The sequence below is a fragment of the Platichthys flesus genome, chromosome 8 (assembly GCF_949316205.1).
Source record: "Platichthys flesus chromosome 8, fPlaFle2.1, whole genome shotgun sequence".
In the NCBI taxonomy this organism is placed as follows: domain Eukaryota; kingdom Metazoa; phylum Chordata; class Actinopteri; order Pleuronectiformes; family Pleuronectidae; genus Platichthys; species Platichthys flesus.
Window position 1 is genome coordinate 25,892,357 of NC_084952.1, and position 12,750 is coordinate 25,905,106.

Here is a 12,750-nt window from a genome sequence, read left to right on the forward strand (position 1 = left end):
ACTGCTGGAGCCTGATAATGATGAATTACAATAGTCCAGTCTCGATATATAGCGCTTTTCTAGTCTTGATGACCACTCAAAGTGCTTTACAGTACAGTTTTACATTCACCCATTCACACACACGTTCATACAGTGCATCTATTCGCAGCACTTTGTTGTTCTATGGGGGGCCATAAAGTGGAGTTGAAACATAATTAAGTCTTGGGGAACTCTGTAATGATCCTTCATTGGCTTCAGCTGTGATGCGTGTATAAACCCCACCCATGAAGGTTTTCAAGGTGAGTTGCAACCCTGGGAAAGACAAAGGAGCTTCCACAAAAGCTGAGAGAAGAAATTATTTCATCAAACCTGAAGGTTTTGGTACGAAAATGTATATTCCAAGAGACACTGTGGGAGGATTATAAGGAAGTTTAAAATGTATGGAGCAGCTTCAAACCTGCCTGGCCCAACATTTCATCAACAGCCCTTCGAAACTTAGTCAGAAACCAAACTGGAACTGTTTGGACGTATGGACCAGCCGTATGTCTGGCGTGCGAAAGGCCAGGCTTAGGACCAGAAGAATACCATCCCCACGGTCAAGCCTGATGGTGGGTCATTGATGATGTGGGGCAGTTTTTCTGCGGCAGGAACAGGCAATTGGATTGAGATGCCTTCTGTTGACAAATTAAACCTTGGGGATCATTGGACATTCCAGCAAGACAATGATCCCAAGCACACCTCCAAGTCAACCAAAGCTTGGTTGAGCAAAAGATCCTGAAGTGGCTTTCTCAGTCACCAGATGTATACCGATTGAAAATCTTCAGTGGGATTTAAAGAAGGCAGTTGCAGCACGGAGGCCATCAAACGTCACTGATCTAGAGGCGTTTGCACTTGAAAAATGGGCAAAGAGTCTGATCGAGAGGTGTGAGAAGCTTGTCAGCACTTAACGAAAACGTTTGTTAGATGTTGGAAAAGCTAGAGGATGCGCCACAAGTACTGTAGCTGGGGGTTTAATAATACTGCACATGTGTTAAAAGAGCTACATTTTTCATTTTAAATTCAAAGATAAGTCAACTTCTGTTGTCAAAATAACTCATATGTTTCAATAAATATTTCGTCATTATCTTTCATCCACATCACAATGTCTTTTGTGGTGAGGCGGTTAAATATTTCTGATTGCAACTGTAACAGAGCATGAGGCCAAAAGCAGTGAAGCGATCTTAGATGATGTGCCTCTTTAAAATTGAGAGAACATCCAATAAAATATGATAAACCTATAGTGAAATGTAATGTGTCTGAAAGATATTTATTCACTTTCAGTATCATCGTACAATTGTGTTCCATCTGCTCAGGATTCTGTCAGACACATCTAATAGTAAATAAGATGCTGCAGTTCAACTTCAACTCTTAACAAAAACAATCACACCAGTCAAAACAACATATGCTCCAGACTACAAAGTAGCACAAGTTAGTTAATCTTTCATCCAATTCACGTCTATATAAAAGACCATCGCATTCTTTAAATTCTCATTTATTAAAATGAGGAACAATCCAACACTTACACACACAGAGAGCATGCATTAAACAAACCACACATTTGAAACAAGACAAACTATTATTCTAATAAAAACATGCAGAAATAAACTACCAAACCTCGACAACATTAACATTTGTCTTGAACAGTGCTTACAGGAGGAGGCCAGCTCTCGTCTGATGAGCTTGTCACTGGGAGAACTAGTTGTTGTAAATTCCCTGCAGGACCTGTTTCGCTGCAGCCTGCCGAGCTTCCTCCTGCACGGTGCTGGCAGTGGGTCCTGGAAGGATCATGACCAGCCCTTTGAATGGAGTGGTTATCCTGGGGATACACACTGTGTAGGTGAAGTGGAGGAATCCATTTCTTCCAGCGTGGGTGTAGGACATCTCATAGCGTGGCTGACCAACCCCTGTCACCTCACACACCTTACTCAGGAGCTTCACCGGGGATTCTACAGGCACTCGATCTCCCTGCGAAAAGGAACATTTGAACTGGTGGGGACAGGGAGGGTACAGAACGGCAGTGGGTCCTCCCACTGCTCTGCAGAAACCTGGGGGGCTGGGTGGACGAGAGGCCAGACATGGATGTAGGACTGAGGACTGTGGAGCCTTCAGGATGTGGCATGGCGGCCTCAGGGGAGATGCCAGGAGGCTCTTAGGAGGCTTGTTTGGAGTCAGTGGTTCATCTGGGTGCAGGTTCCCACACGACTGCCACATGATTGAGACATTCAGTGCAAACTCCTTCTTGAACACTGGACACAGGAAGAAGAGGAAGAACAGCATTAAGGAAGACATCTGTTCTCTGCACAACCTGAGAATAACTCAGAAAGTCACAGAAACTGTCATCCCTAGCAGGATGCTTTAAAAGTATTTTACTCTCACAAATATTACTTTAACTTATTGCATCTCTTCTTACTACACACACTTTTTATATGTTAGTTATAGACACTGCCTGAGGACTTAGTCATGCTGGATAATAACTAATAGTTGATAGTCTCAAAATACATATGTTTTAGCGGTGGGGGAAAAAAACAATCGATTGTGTTCAGTATTGCAAAATTTTGCACACGCAATTATATTGATACAATAGCACAGAGTATTGTAATTTTTTTATTTAATTATTATTATAACGGCCCCTGGCTGGCAAAGCATGACGAGGAGAGTTTCAGAGTTTAAAGATACCTGAGCATTCCAGGCATTAGTGAAAGGGTGTTCTCCACTGCAGGAGATATAGTAACGGCCCAGAGGAGCAACCTAACATCTGAGCATGTTGACCAACTCCTTTTTCTGAACAAAAATGCCAATATTCCCAAATGAATTTAACATTTTGGTTCATGACCTTGCAGCCAACTGGACTGGACTCTAGCAGTACACATTTTTGTTTATTTTTCTCAATTTGATAGAAGCTCTAAGTTACTCAGGTTTATGTTACTCTATTGTGTCTGCTTTATGTTACTGTAATGTATTTAAATAATTTTAAGTTATGTGCTGGGAGCTCAGCGTTCATGTGAGAGGTCTCCTATTCAGAAAATAATTACAAAGGTCCTGTGTCCTGAATGTTCAAGGACAAAGTTTTTGCACTACCCTTTCTTAGTTTTTGCACTTCAGTTAATGTGAAGAAGACAATGTTGTTCACAGAATTAAATGTGACATTTGAAGTGAGTTGAGCGGTCTTATTTTCCTCATTTTTTGTAATGCTTTTGAATAATATGAGGGACATGAATCGCAATATATCTCAGAATCGAATCGCAATACTTGCTGTATCGCAATATGTTAAGAATCGCAAAACTATTGAATCGTGGCCCAAATATCGCAATACTATCGAATCGTCACATTTTTGCCAATTCCCACCCCTAATATGTACAGTGAACCATCATATAAGAGTCTGATAGATCTTGCTCTTTTTCAGACAAACAGGGGTTTGGTTTACTTTCTAGCAATCCTATGAGCTTTTTCTTCCAAACCTCAACCTGACCTCCACAGTTCCTGTAAACCTTTCATTCGTTACATTACAAACTGACAAATCGCTGTCTCCTAAAAGCCGCCTTCTGCTCAGTGCTGATCTGCTACCTTCATAGTCAGTATTTTTTTATTCTTTTCTTTTAAATTTGCACCACAGGCAGTAAACATATCCAGTCTAGAGAAATTGAATAAGCAAATTATGAATGTATAAAAATGTTATTACATTTGATGAGAAGTGGACAACATACTGTACTGTAATCCACTAACTCCATGGATCACTCCATCAGCTCACCTACCTTCAACCAGAATCTTCTTTGCCATAGAAGCAGTGTAGTGGGATGAGAAGCTAACTATGGCCGACACCCCCTTGATACCAGACCCAGCTGTCAGTGAAACGTTCTGCACACCCTCAGCCATCACACGCAGAACCTGCACAAATCAATGAGTTTCATGAGTCGCTTTTTTATTTTCATTTCAGAGATGCAAACCTCCAACAAGGCTCACATTTAAATGCAATATTTACAATTTGCACACACTAGTGTCTCCAACATGACTGATTTTTAAATCAAAATCCATTAAATATTCTTTGAGCAATCCTGAACAATGTTGAAAAACATCTCACCATGGTGAAGTGAAATAAAAAAAACTCCCCCCTGATCCAGACCTGCATTGAAATTGAATGGGTTCCTTCCTGACTCGTACCACATATTTCCACCAAGTTTCGTGGTTGTCCATACAATACATTTTGTGTAATTCTGCCTACTAACAGACAAACACATCATTGGCGGAGATAATGATGCAATGGAGCAATATTTCCATGGTAAAAACCTGCGACACCTGGTGATCAGTGGTACTAAAGGACAAAAAAGGAAGGCAAGGCTTACTATTTAGTTTTTTATTATTATTGACTATTACAATAGTTAATGAAGAGTTGGCAGAAGTCCTGATGATTTATTACAGGGCTGTTGTATTAGGCTGAATTAGCATCAGCTCAGTGTACCTTCGAAGTTTTGCCTTACTCTTGATGAGGGTTTAGGGCAGAGCATGTCACACCTAGTTAAGCTATGAGACAAATTGTGATTTATGAATATTGGCTATACAAATAAAATTTGATTGAATGTCATACTATCACAAAGGTAACTCTGTGTCCTTTTACCTTCAGCAGGTCCTCTTGTCTGGTGGTGGCCGGCAGCTCTTCAATGCACAGGTGTCTCTTCTCTATACTCTGGCAGACCTTGATGCAGGAGCCGGGCTCCAGCATGTAGCCATCCAGCATGCAGATTGCTTCTGTAGCTAAAGCCGATGAGCTGTATTTAGCATATGCAAAGCCACGGTTTTGCCCGCTGAAGTTCATCATAAGCCTAAACTCCCAGACAGGCCCCACAGAGCTGAACAGGGGAATCAGCTGGTCCTCGTAGCTGTCCCGTGGGATCTGGCTGATGAAGATCTCACAGTTTGCTCCTGGGATGGGGCCATGCCACACTGACAGCAACATGGACAGATGGGAGCATGATCATTACATAAGGTACACCGGGTACACTTTCTCATCAGGTCAAGTCAATAATGAAGGCATTGGATTTACTACTTTTTGAGCTAACATCTCCATTTACCTTTTTTAGATGTAGGACCTGTCTAACGATGTCCAGACATCTAAAGAGTACTTACATTCACTTTAGCACCTTTCTCAGTTAAGTATCCCATCATGCACTAAGTATACCAGTGCATCACAATATATATGGTCACTGCTGAGTTTCAAACATTATTCCATTTTAGAAATTATTTTTAATGGAGCAAAAACTAACTGTCTCATCAAAAAGGATCATTACCTCAAGAAAATACACATCCTGATAAGAACATGTGCACAGGACAGGAGGTTAAATGCAGAATAATACTCAGAGAGTGTTCTTTCCATTGACTCTCTTTCTACCATTGCCATTAGTAATAACCACTGCAAATTCATTAATTTAAGATCTGAAATCCACATAGAGCTCTGTGTGGACTGATGGAGATTCTGAGGAAGACAAGGGTCTTCAGAGACAAGCAAAATCCTTTTAACTACTCAGATGAGTATCTTTACGGAAGATAAAAAACATTCATGCATTACTATGAAGATTGAGCAAAAAGAAGCTGCGACATTGTTCATGACTTTTACTTTGACAGATTGCTATGTCCAAACGAAAATGGCCAAACTTAATGGCTTGGTGATATAAATTATTCCAGAACAGTATTCTGTTTTGAAGTGAGTATTGATGCACCCTTCCTATAGGCTGATCATGGCACAAGATTTTCTCTTTAATATCATTGCAGCAACAGCAGCCCCTTTAAAGGATATATGATCAACTTCACTGTATATTGAAGAAATAAAGTTAAATGAAAAATGAAACGATTTTTGCGTCACTTTGTTACATCCACAACTTTTTTCTGTTTTGTGGCACTATAAATTTGAGCTTAAGTGTTTTCACTGAACAGCAGAAGCTTCTCACCCTCAGGTGGTCCTCCATACTTCCTCTGGCCGTTGATTTGAATCAGCTTTGTGTCCGTGGTTTTCAGCCAGGTTTCCAGCGCTTGCACCCGCTCAGTGTTCATTGACAGCACCTGTGACAGATAATCGGAATTTAGCCAGTTTATTCTGATTCATGTACACTGCAGCAGATGTATAATGAAGTAGTAGATTTAATACTAAAATATAACTGGATTACACATTCATATATTAGTATTGGGTAGACCATAACCAGTTTTTTATTAGGTTGTGATTAGAGTTGGGTATAGATTGTGTGTCTTCAGAAACTGGCACTAAATGGACACCATTAAAATGGTTCTTCTCTGATAACAGTTAAGACAAATTGGAAGTTAAACTTGAACACATTAAACTGTAATTAATTTAAATGTGCAAGGTTAAGTTATTGCCAAACACTCATAATTGTAACAGCACTACAGTTTAGAAAATGTTGAGGATGTCAAGAACATTTTGTCTTACCTGTTAACAGTAGTGAGCTACACCTCAATACTGAGGTGCTGGTTAACAAGCAATGGTTATTGGTGAGTGGGAAAAAAGGTCCCTACTGGGCACATATCTCCAGATGACATTATGGAGAGGATCAGTCAAAGGCCTTGGTCAACAGAAATATCTAAGAAGCACATTTCAAAGATATCTCTGCAAATAATGGAGACACAAGCTGAAGCTGAAAATAAGTCCTAGTCAAAAGTCATATGATAAAAGATGTTATCTAGATCCAAACAATGATGATGATCACTATGAAGTCACAACATGAGGTCATACAATGTAGTAATGCATAACTTTTTTTTGCATCCACCACCAAGCATAATAACATCACAACTGTGTTGTGCAGTCACTAGTTGTTTTGCAATTTGATCGAAATTGTTTGAATCCCCCTTGAGTCCATCTCCTTTGTAGTCTTACAAACTTTTATAAACTTTGTGTCACTTCAGCAGTGTCAACGTGTGTGTGTGTAGAGCAGGAGCCGCGTCGGGCTGAATGTCGGACTCCTCTAAGAACCACAGCAGGAAACATGGCGGTAGCGTCATTAGGGTTAGTAGGGGGCAGGTGTTGGAGCCGCGGGGCCACGGGATGGAACCGGGAGACCCAGACGCGGAGAGAAGCAGACGCGTCGGACGAAGCGACTTTAACAACAAGTCGGTATGAGTCCAGAGCGTGTCGCTCAGCACGTGTTTACAAACAGCTGGGGACGCGCCACACAGGCTGCTGCAGGTGAAATGACCCGCAGCAGCTTCTCGTCCACAGCAACAGGACTGAGCCACCATGTGTACCAGAGGAGATGACCTGGGGGGGGGGGGGGACATTACCTGACTCTGCACGGCCTCCATCATCTCCACCATCTTCGCTCTGTGCTGTGACGCCACTCTGTCGCCCCGCGGATGCATCTGGAGCAGTCCCATTATTGGTCAGTGACACCCTTCACTCCTCACGCACTCCTCACTAGGCCCTGTGCCCACACCCTCAGGGACTTGACCCGCCTTCACTTCAACGTTCAACAGGCAGAAGGGAGCAGGAGAGATCACTGTGGTTAGGTAGGATCTGAAGAGTGGCTGCACATGATCACATTCAATCACAAAACACCAAACTGTCTGTTCACACAACCTTTACTCACTATGATGGCACCAAGCTTCCTTTGAAATAAAACACTCCGTTTTGGCTCAGGACACTAATTCCCTATCCAGGAGTTGCAGAAATGTTCAGCTTGGACGCAGGAGGCTGAGGCTTTCTAATGAGCTACAGCTAAATGTAGGTCAAGGGTCAATATGACGTTCTGTCTGTGCTTCCAAGACAATTTGTATCAATATGAGTATTGGATGTTGAGTCAATGAAACTGACATATTCTTCTTGTTGGAACCAGGTTTCAGTCATTACAATAAATCAATGTGATGATCAGATATCAGATCATGGTTAAGATGAGTCACCAAATATTCAATCATCCATTTTAATATTTTATTGTTATTGTAGTTGTGTCGATTTTTAATAGGTTTGTATCTATTACTCCTCCTCTGTTTACTTTTGATGTAATTAATTTAGGTGGTCGGGGGCAGGAGCAGTTTCCACAGGGGTTATACAGAAGTGAGTGAGACTGAAACTCTGCCTCCAGGTCTCAACTCTCGACCGTCATGGTTTTGACAGTTTAATCAAATCAGTCATATTCAGATATGAGAGCCGCTCCATCCACAGTGGGATGAATGGCGTCTCCAAGTAGCCCAGACAGCAGACGCATTGACTCAACTTTCGTTTTTGTGACCTCAAATTGGCATAATCAGCTGTTGTTAATGCCAAAATAACTGTGACTGTATTATGTTTATCCACAGCCAGCAGTTTTAAATAGAATTCAGTGCCGCCCGCACTGGCCCCAGGAATATATCTGACTATGGTGAAATTACCAGAGCTGGTTTCTCAGCGGCTCCGTTGCTGAGTGGTGAGAATCTGTTTGAAACATGAAACGTCCCAGAGTGGGTGAGTGTTTTATTTACACAGTAAGTGACCATAGCTAATGAGCCACCAGTTCCTGTCACACTCACTCTGTAGCCTAGATTTTCTTATGCAAAGTATTTTCAGCACATTAATTAAATCAGTATCCTTCTGAAGGATGGCAGATGCTGCGTCAAGCATAACAAATACAAAGTGATAGTCAACACTAAATATAGTGAATATCACCCCAGACAAAGACGATATATCTCATGTGTGATCTTTGAATGCAGATTTGTTTGTAAATCAGTAATGTTGCACCATCACTGATTTATTTGACCGTAATCAGCACTACTTCTGTTCATGTACTGCATGGCCAGAATGAGGCAGGTTCACAGTTGCTGAACTATAATAAGATTGAAGAGGTCACAATATAAAGTTATAAAGCTAAATGAGAAGGAAAAATCAATCAGAGAATCAGTGGAACATGATGTTCTGCAGTATTCACTCATACACGTTTTATTAAAATGACATCACATCAAATAAGACAATATTCAATAATAACTGAAGAAAGTTGAAACACTTGAAGTTGTGCTTCAGACAAAAAAGTACGTAAAAAAAATAATAATGTGGTTGCTTATACTTTGTTGAAACCCTTTTTGAGATTGTGACAGCATTTAGTCTTCTTGGATAGAAGCCTATCAGCATGGCACATCTTGACGTGGCAAACTTTAACCACTCTTCCTTCCAAAAGCGCTCTAAATCTGTCAGATTGCGAGGGCATCTCCTGTGCACAGCCCTCTTTAAGTCATCCCAAAGATTTCCAATTGTATTCTGGTCTGGGCTCTTGCTGGCCAATTCCGAAACTCCAATCTTCTCCTGGTGAAGCCATTCATTAGTTGATTTGGAGGAATACTTTGGGTCGTTGTCGGTGGTTTAAAGCAGAGGCCTGAAGGTTTTGTGCCAAAAGGGTTAATCATTTCCTCCACCTGGACTAATATCCCAGTTCCAGCTGAAAAAAGCCCCAAAGCATGAAGCTTTCACCACAATGTCTATATAAACCTTTTGGAATTCATGCTTTTGGGAGACTTGATGAAGGTTTTTGCTGGCAGTTTTCAGTCTTGCCACTATATCCCATAGCCCTGAACTTGGCAGAATCACCTGCTGCTCCTTTAAAGTGGACCAGTTTTCTTCTAGTCTTTTCATCAATATTGGAGGGAGGGATGTCCTGTTCTTGGTAATGCCACTGTTTTCTCCACTTGTTGAGTCTTCACTGATTTCCATGGTACATCATCTTTTTTCCAGGACAGCAGCAACACCAACAAAGTTAAAAAGGTACAAGAAACAAGACAAACAAAGTTACAACAATAATTAATTGCAAAACAGGCAAACAACCTCTAACATTGGTCAATATCGACATCCTAGTGATTCTATTTCCTGGTCTTTTAAAATGGATTTAAATGCATTCAATAATATCAAATCTAGAGCCGTGAAATTGTTTCTTGTACCCTTCTCCTGACTCATGAAACAATGAGATCATTTTGATGCTTAGTACGCTCTGTGTGGACCATGAGTAAGATGCAACAAGTAAATGTCAAGAAAATCTGAACATTATCTCTGGTTAATTGAAAGTCCCTTTAATTGATGGCAGTTCGGTACTGACTGAGTTAAATCGAGTTTGACTTTGAATTCTGAACAGAGCCACACCCCCAATCATAGGGGGGACATAGATTTTAATTTGTTTTTCATTTGAATTGTACAGTTTATTGGTCACATCACAACAACCTGGCTTTTAAACAGAGGTGTGTAGACTTTTTAGATCCACTGTAGCACAATGCAAGTTTTACATTAGGAAATATACTACCAATACTACTACTACTGCCACTGCCATTTCAACTACTATGAGATGGGAATGTCATTACATGTAATGTATGTAGAATTCCACAAGGTGTCAGTGTTGAATCATGTTGGCAATGGGAAATGCCTGGCAGGAAAGTTCAGTGACAATTTGTATGAGTGACTTCATAACACCCAAGTTCGTACTGCACACTGTACCAAAGTTTTCACAGAATAAATGTTGAAGGTTAATGATACTATTTGGATTTGCAATAAATTGTTATTGAGAACTACATATAAAAAAAATATATATATATAGTTCTGTGCTCAGTCATTCTAATCAGTCTAATACATGTGTATTGTCGTTGATTGATACGCATCACCTGTATTAGTCAAGTGAGATAGATGTAGCTTTATAATATAATAATATACCAGTTCTCTGAAAGGTGAAAACAAAGTTAAGAAAGTATAAACAATACTAAACAGAATGTATGTCTAGAGTGAAGATAACCAGATTGTATGACATGAAAAAAAAATTGTAATAGCACTTAAAATTAAGGCATGCTGTAATACATTTTGAGATTCTGTGATATTTGACAAAAAGTCATTTTATATAAATTTAATAATGTTGGACTTCAGAATGAAAATAGCATTGTATCTTTATTTCTGTTGCCACCTATCTACATATCATTTCTAACCCTGTTTAAAACTAGTAAAATAAAAACTATTTTTGACAATTCCAATATGCACAACTATTTCCTAAAACGTTGATACTTTTCTTCTTTGTTAATTTAAAAACAAAGGTTAAATAAAATAATTATCCAAAATAGTTGGGCTTCTGTTACGATGGTTCAGGCCAAATCTGAAATCATACTAAAGACAGGAGAAATGCGTCCAGAACTATTGCAATAAATTTAGATTTCACCAGTAATGTTTTCATTTATAAAGTGCAGAGCACTGTGGGATTGTGAGCTGATAGCAACTTCCTTGCATTGTGGAATTTTGTAGGTGCTGTATAGTAGATAGATTTGCACACTATGTTTGTATTGTCCATTTATCCACTGTCTGATTGACTGACTCTACTTAGAAGATCATATTTGCTAGGTACAAAAATGGATGTACAATATGACCTTGACACCTGAAGAATGGCATCCATGCATCAGACAAAAGAGTTTGTAGCTTCGGTGCTGGCAAGAAGTGGCAACAGTAAACAGCAATGACGATAATGTTCTGAAAAGTAGTCTTTGATAACATCATGTTGAGCATTAATTCATTTGGCTACAGGCAGAGTGAGTCATTCAGCTTGAAACTTTGTTGTAGCCTAAAATAGCAATAAACCCTCATTGTAGTTTGAATTGTCTTTTGGGCATTTTTAATGAGGCGTGGATCATAGGACAAATCAATCTGGCAGAGGAAGTTAATACGATCAGGCTTTGTAAATCCTTTCTTACATTGTTATGTTGGAAAGTGTATTCATTTAGGACGTGTTTTTTGAAAAGTCCTGATCATTTCCTTTCTTCACAAATTTGTCTACGCTTCATCCAGGGTTTCTCCTCTGCACACATGCTCTGCCTCAGTCAGTGGCTCGACCTCCTTCACCATCACAAAACCTCAATGCTTTGGCTATCCTCTAAACCATGCCTCATTCCGAACCAGTGGCGGCTGGTGACATTTTTTTGGGGGGGGGCGCACTTGGGCGGCGCGATTTAAATAGCCCACCGCAATGAGAAAAAAAAACTGAGGTTTTGATTAGAATATTAAAAAAAAACATAGCTTTATTTCAATAACATACAGTGCTCAACACTAGTATCCAACAACAATAACCTGTTACTTTGGGCATGACAGTTCAGAGCAGAATGGTAGGGACATAGGTAAGAGACATTGGGTAGGGTTTCAGAGATGAACAGAATAAAAAAGGTGCCCACACCCTCACACGAAAGAGGTTTAGAGCAGAAGAGACATAACATTTTACATTTGTTGTTTGTCAAGAGTAGGCCCCACTACTTGTAAAGAAACTTAGCCCTCCTCTCTTTCAAGCTGGCAAATCTCTCTATCACCTTCTGGTTAAAGTCAATCATGTCTGTGACAAGCCTTTTTTCCATTGAGAGCATGGCTAAGGCATTCATTCTGTCCTGAGTCATTGTGTTCCTGAGAAAGGTTTTAACCCTTTTCAGTGTTGAAAAACACCTCTCAGCCTCAGCAGTGGCCATGGGAGTTGTGATGATGATTTTAAGCAGTGTTTCTGTCTCTGAAAATACCTCAGAAAGGTTATTGTCTTTGAACAACTGGTAAAGATCCACAGCACCACGACAGGTTCGGAATTCTACTGAGCCATAGATGAGGGTAAGCTCTGTCTTCAGCCTACTTCCATCGAGCACAGGATAGGCCTTCAATGTTGTGGCCAGAGCAACTTCAGGGAATGCATCGAGGTAGTGGTCAAACTGGGGGCTGTCCAGTAAGGTGGCACTGATGAGGTGGTCCTTGAAGGCAAAGCGTTCCTTGGTGTG

The 12,750-nt window shown here is 40.3% G+C and overlaps 1 protein-coding gene across 1 annotated transcript; it reads right to left on the reverse strand.

Annotated features, from left to right (window-relative positions):
* Positions 1-1,266: 1,266 nt before the first annotated feature.
* On the reverse strand, positions 1,267-7,465 carry dnd1 (DND microRNA-mediated repression inhibitor 1). The gene is made up of 5 exons (XM_062393929.1): positions 7,300-7,465; positions 5,958-6,069; positions 4,631-4,956; positions 3,771-3,903; positions 1,267-2,264 (listed from the first exon to the last, which is right to left on the reverse strand). Exons 1-5 carry the CDS (start codon positions 7,390-7,392, stop codon positions 1,714-1,716), a joined length of 1,215 nt encoding a protein of 404 aa, XP_062249913.1. The 5' UTR covers positions 7,393-7,465; the 3' UTR covers positions 1,267-1,713.
* Between the last annotated feature and the right edge of the window lie 5,285 nt (positions 7,466-12,750).

Coding starts and splice junctions, on each gene's coding strand:
- dnd1 (XM_062393929.1), bottom strand. CDS start 7,392: ATGGGACTGCTCCAGATGCATCCGCGGGGCGACAGAGTGGCGTCACAG. Junction 3,904..4,630: donor GACAAGAGGACCTGCTGAAG/GTAAAAGGACAC, acceptor TGATTTGTGCAG/GTTCTGCGTGTGATGGCTGA. Junction 2,265..3,770: donor AAAGAAGATTCTGGTTGAAG/GTAGGTGAGCTG, acceptor TCCTGTGTCCAG/TGTTCAAGAAGGAGTTTGCA.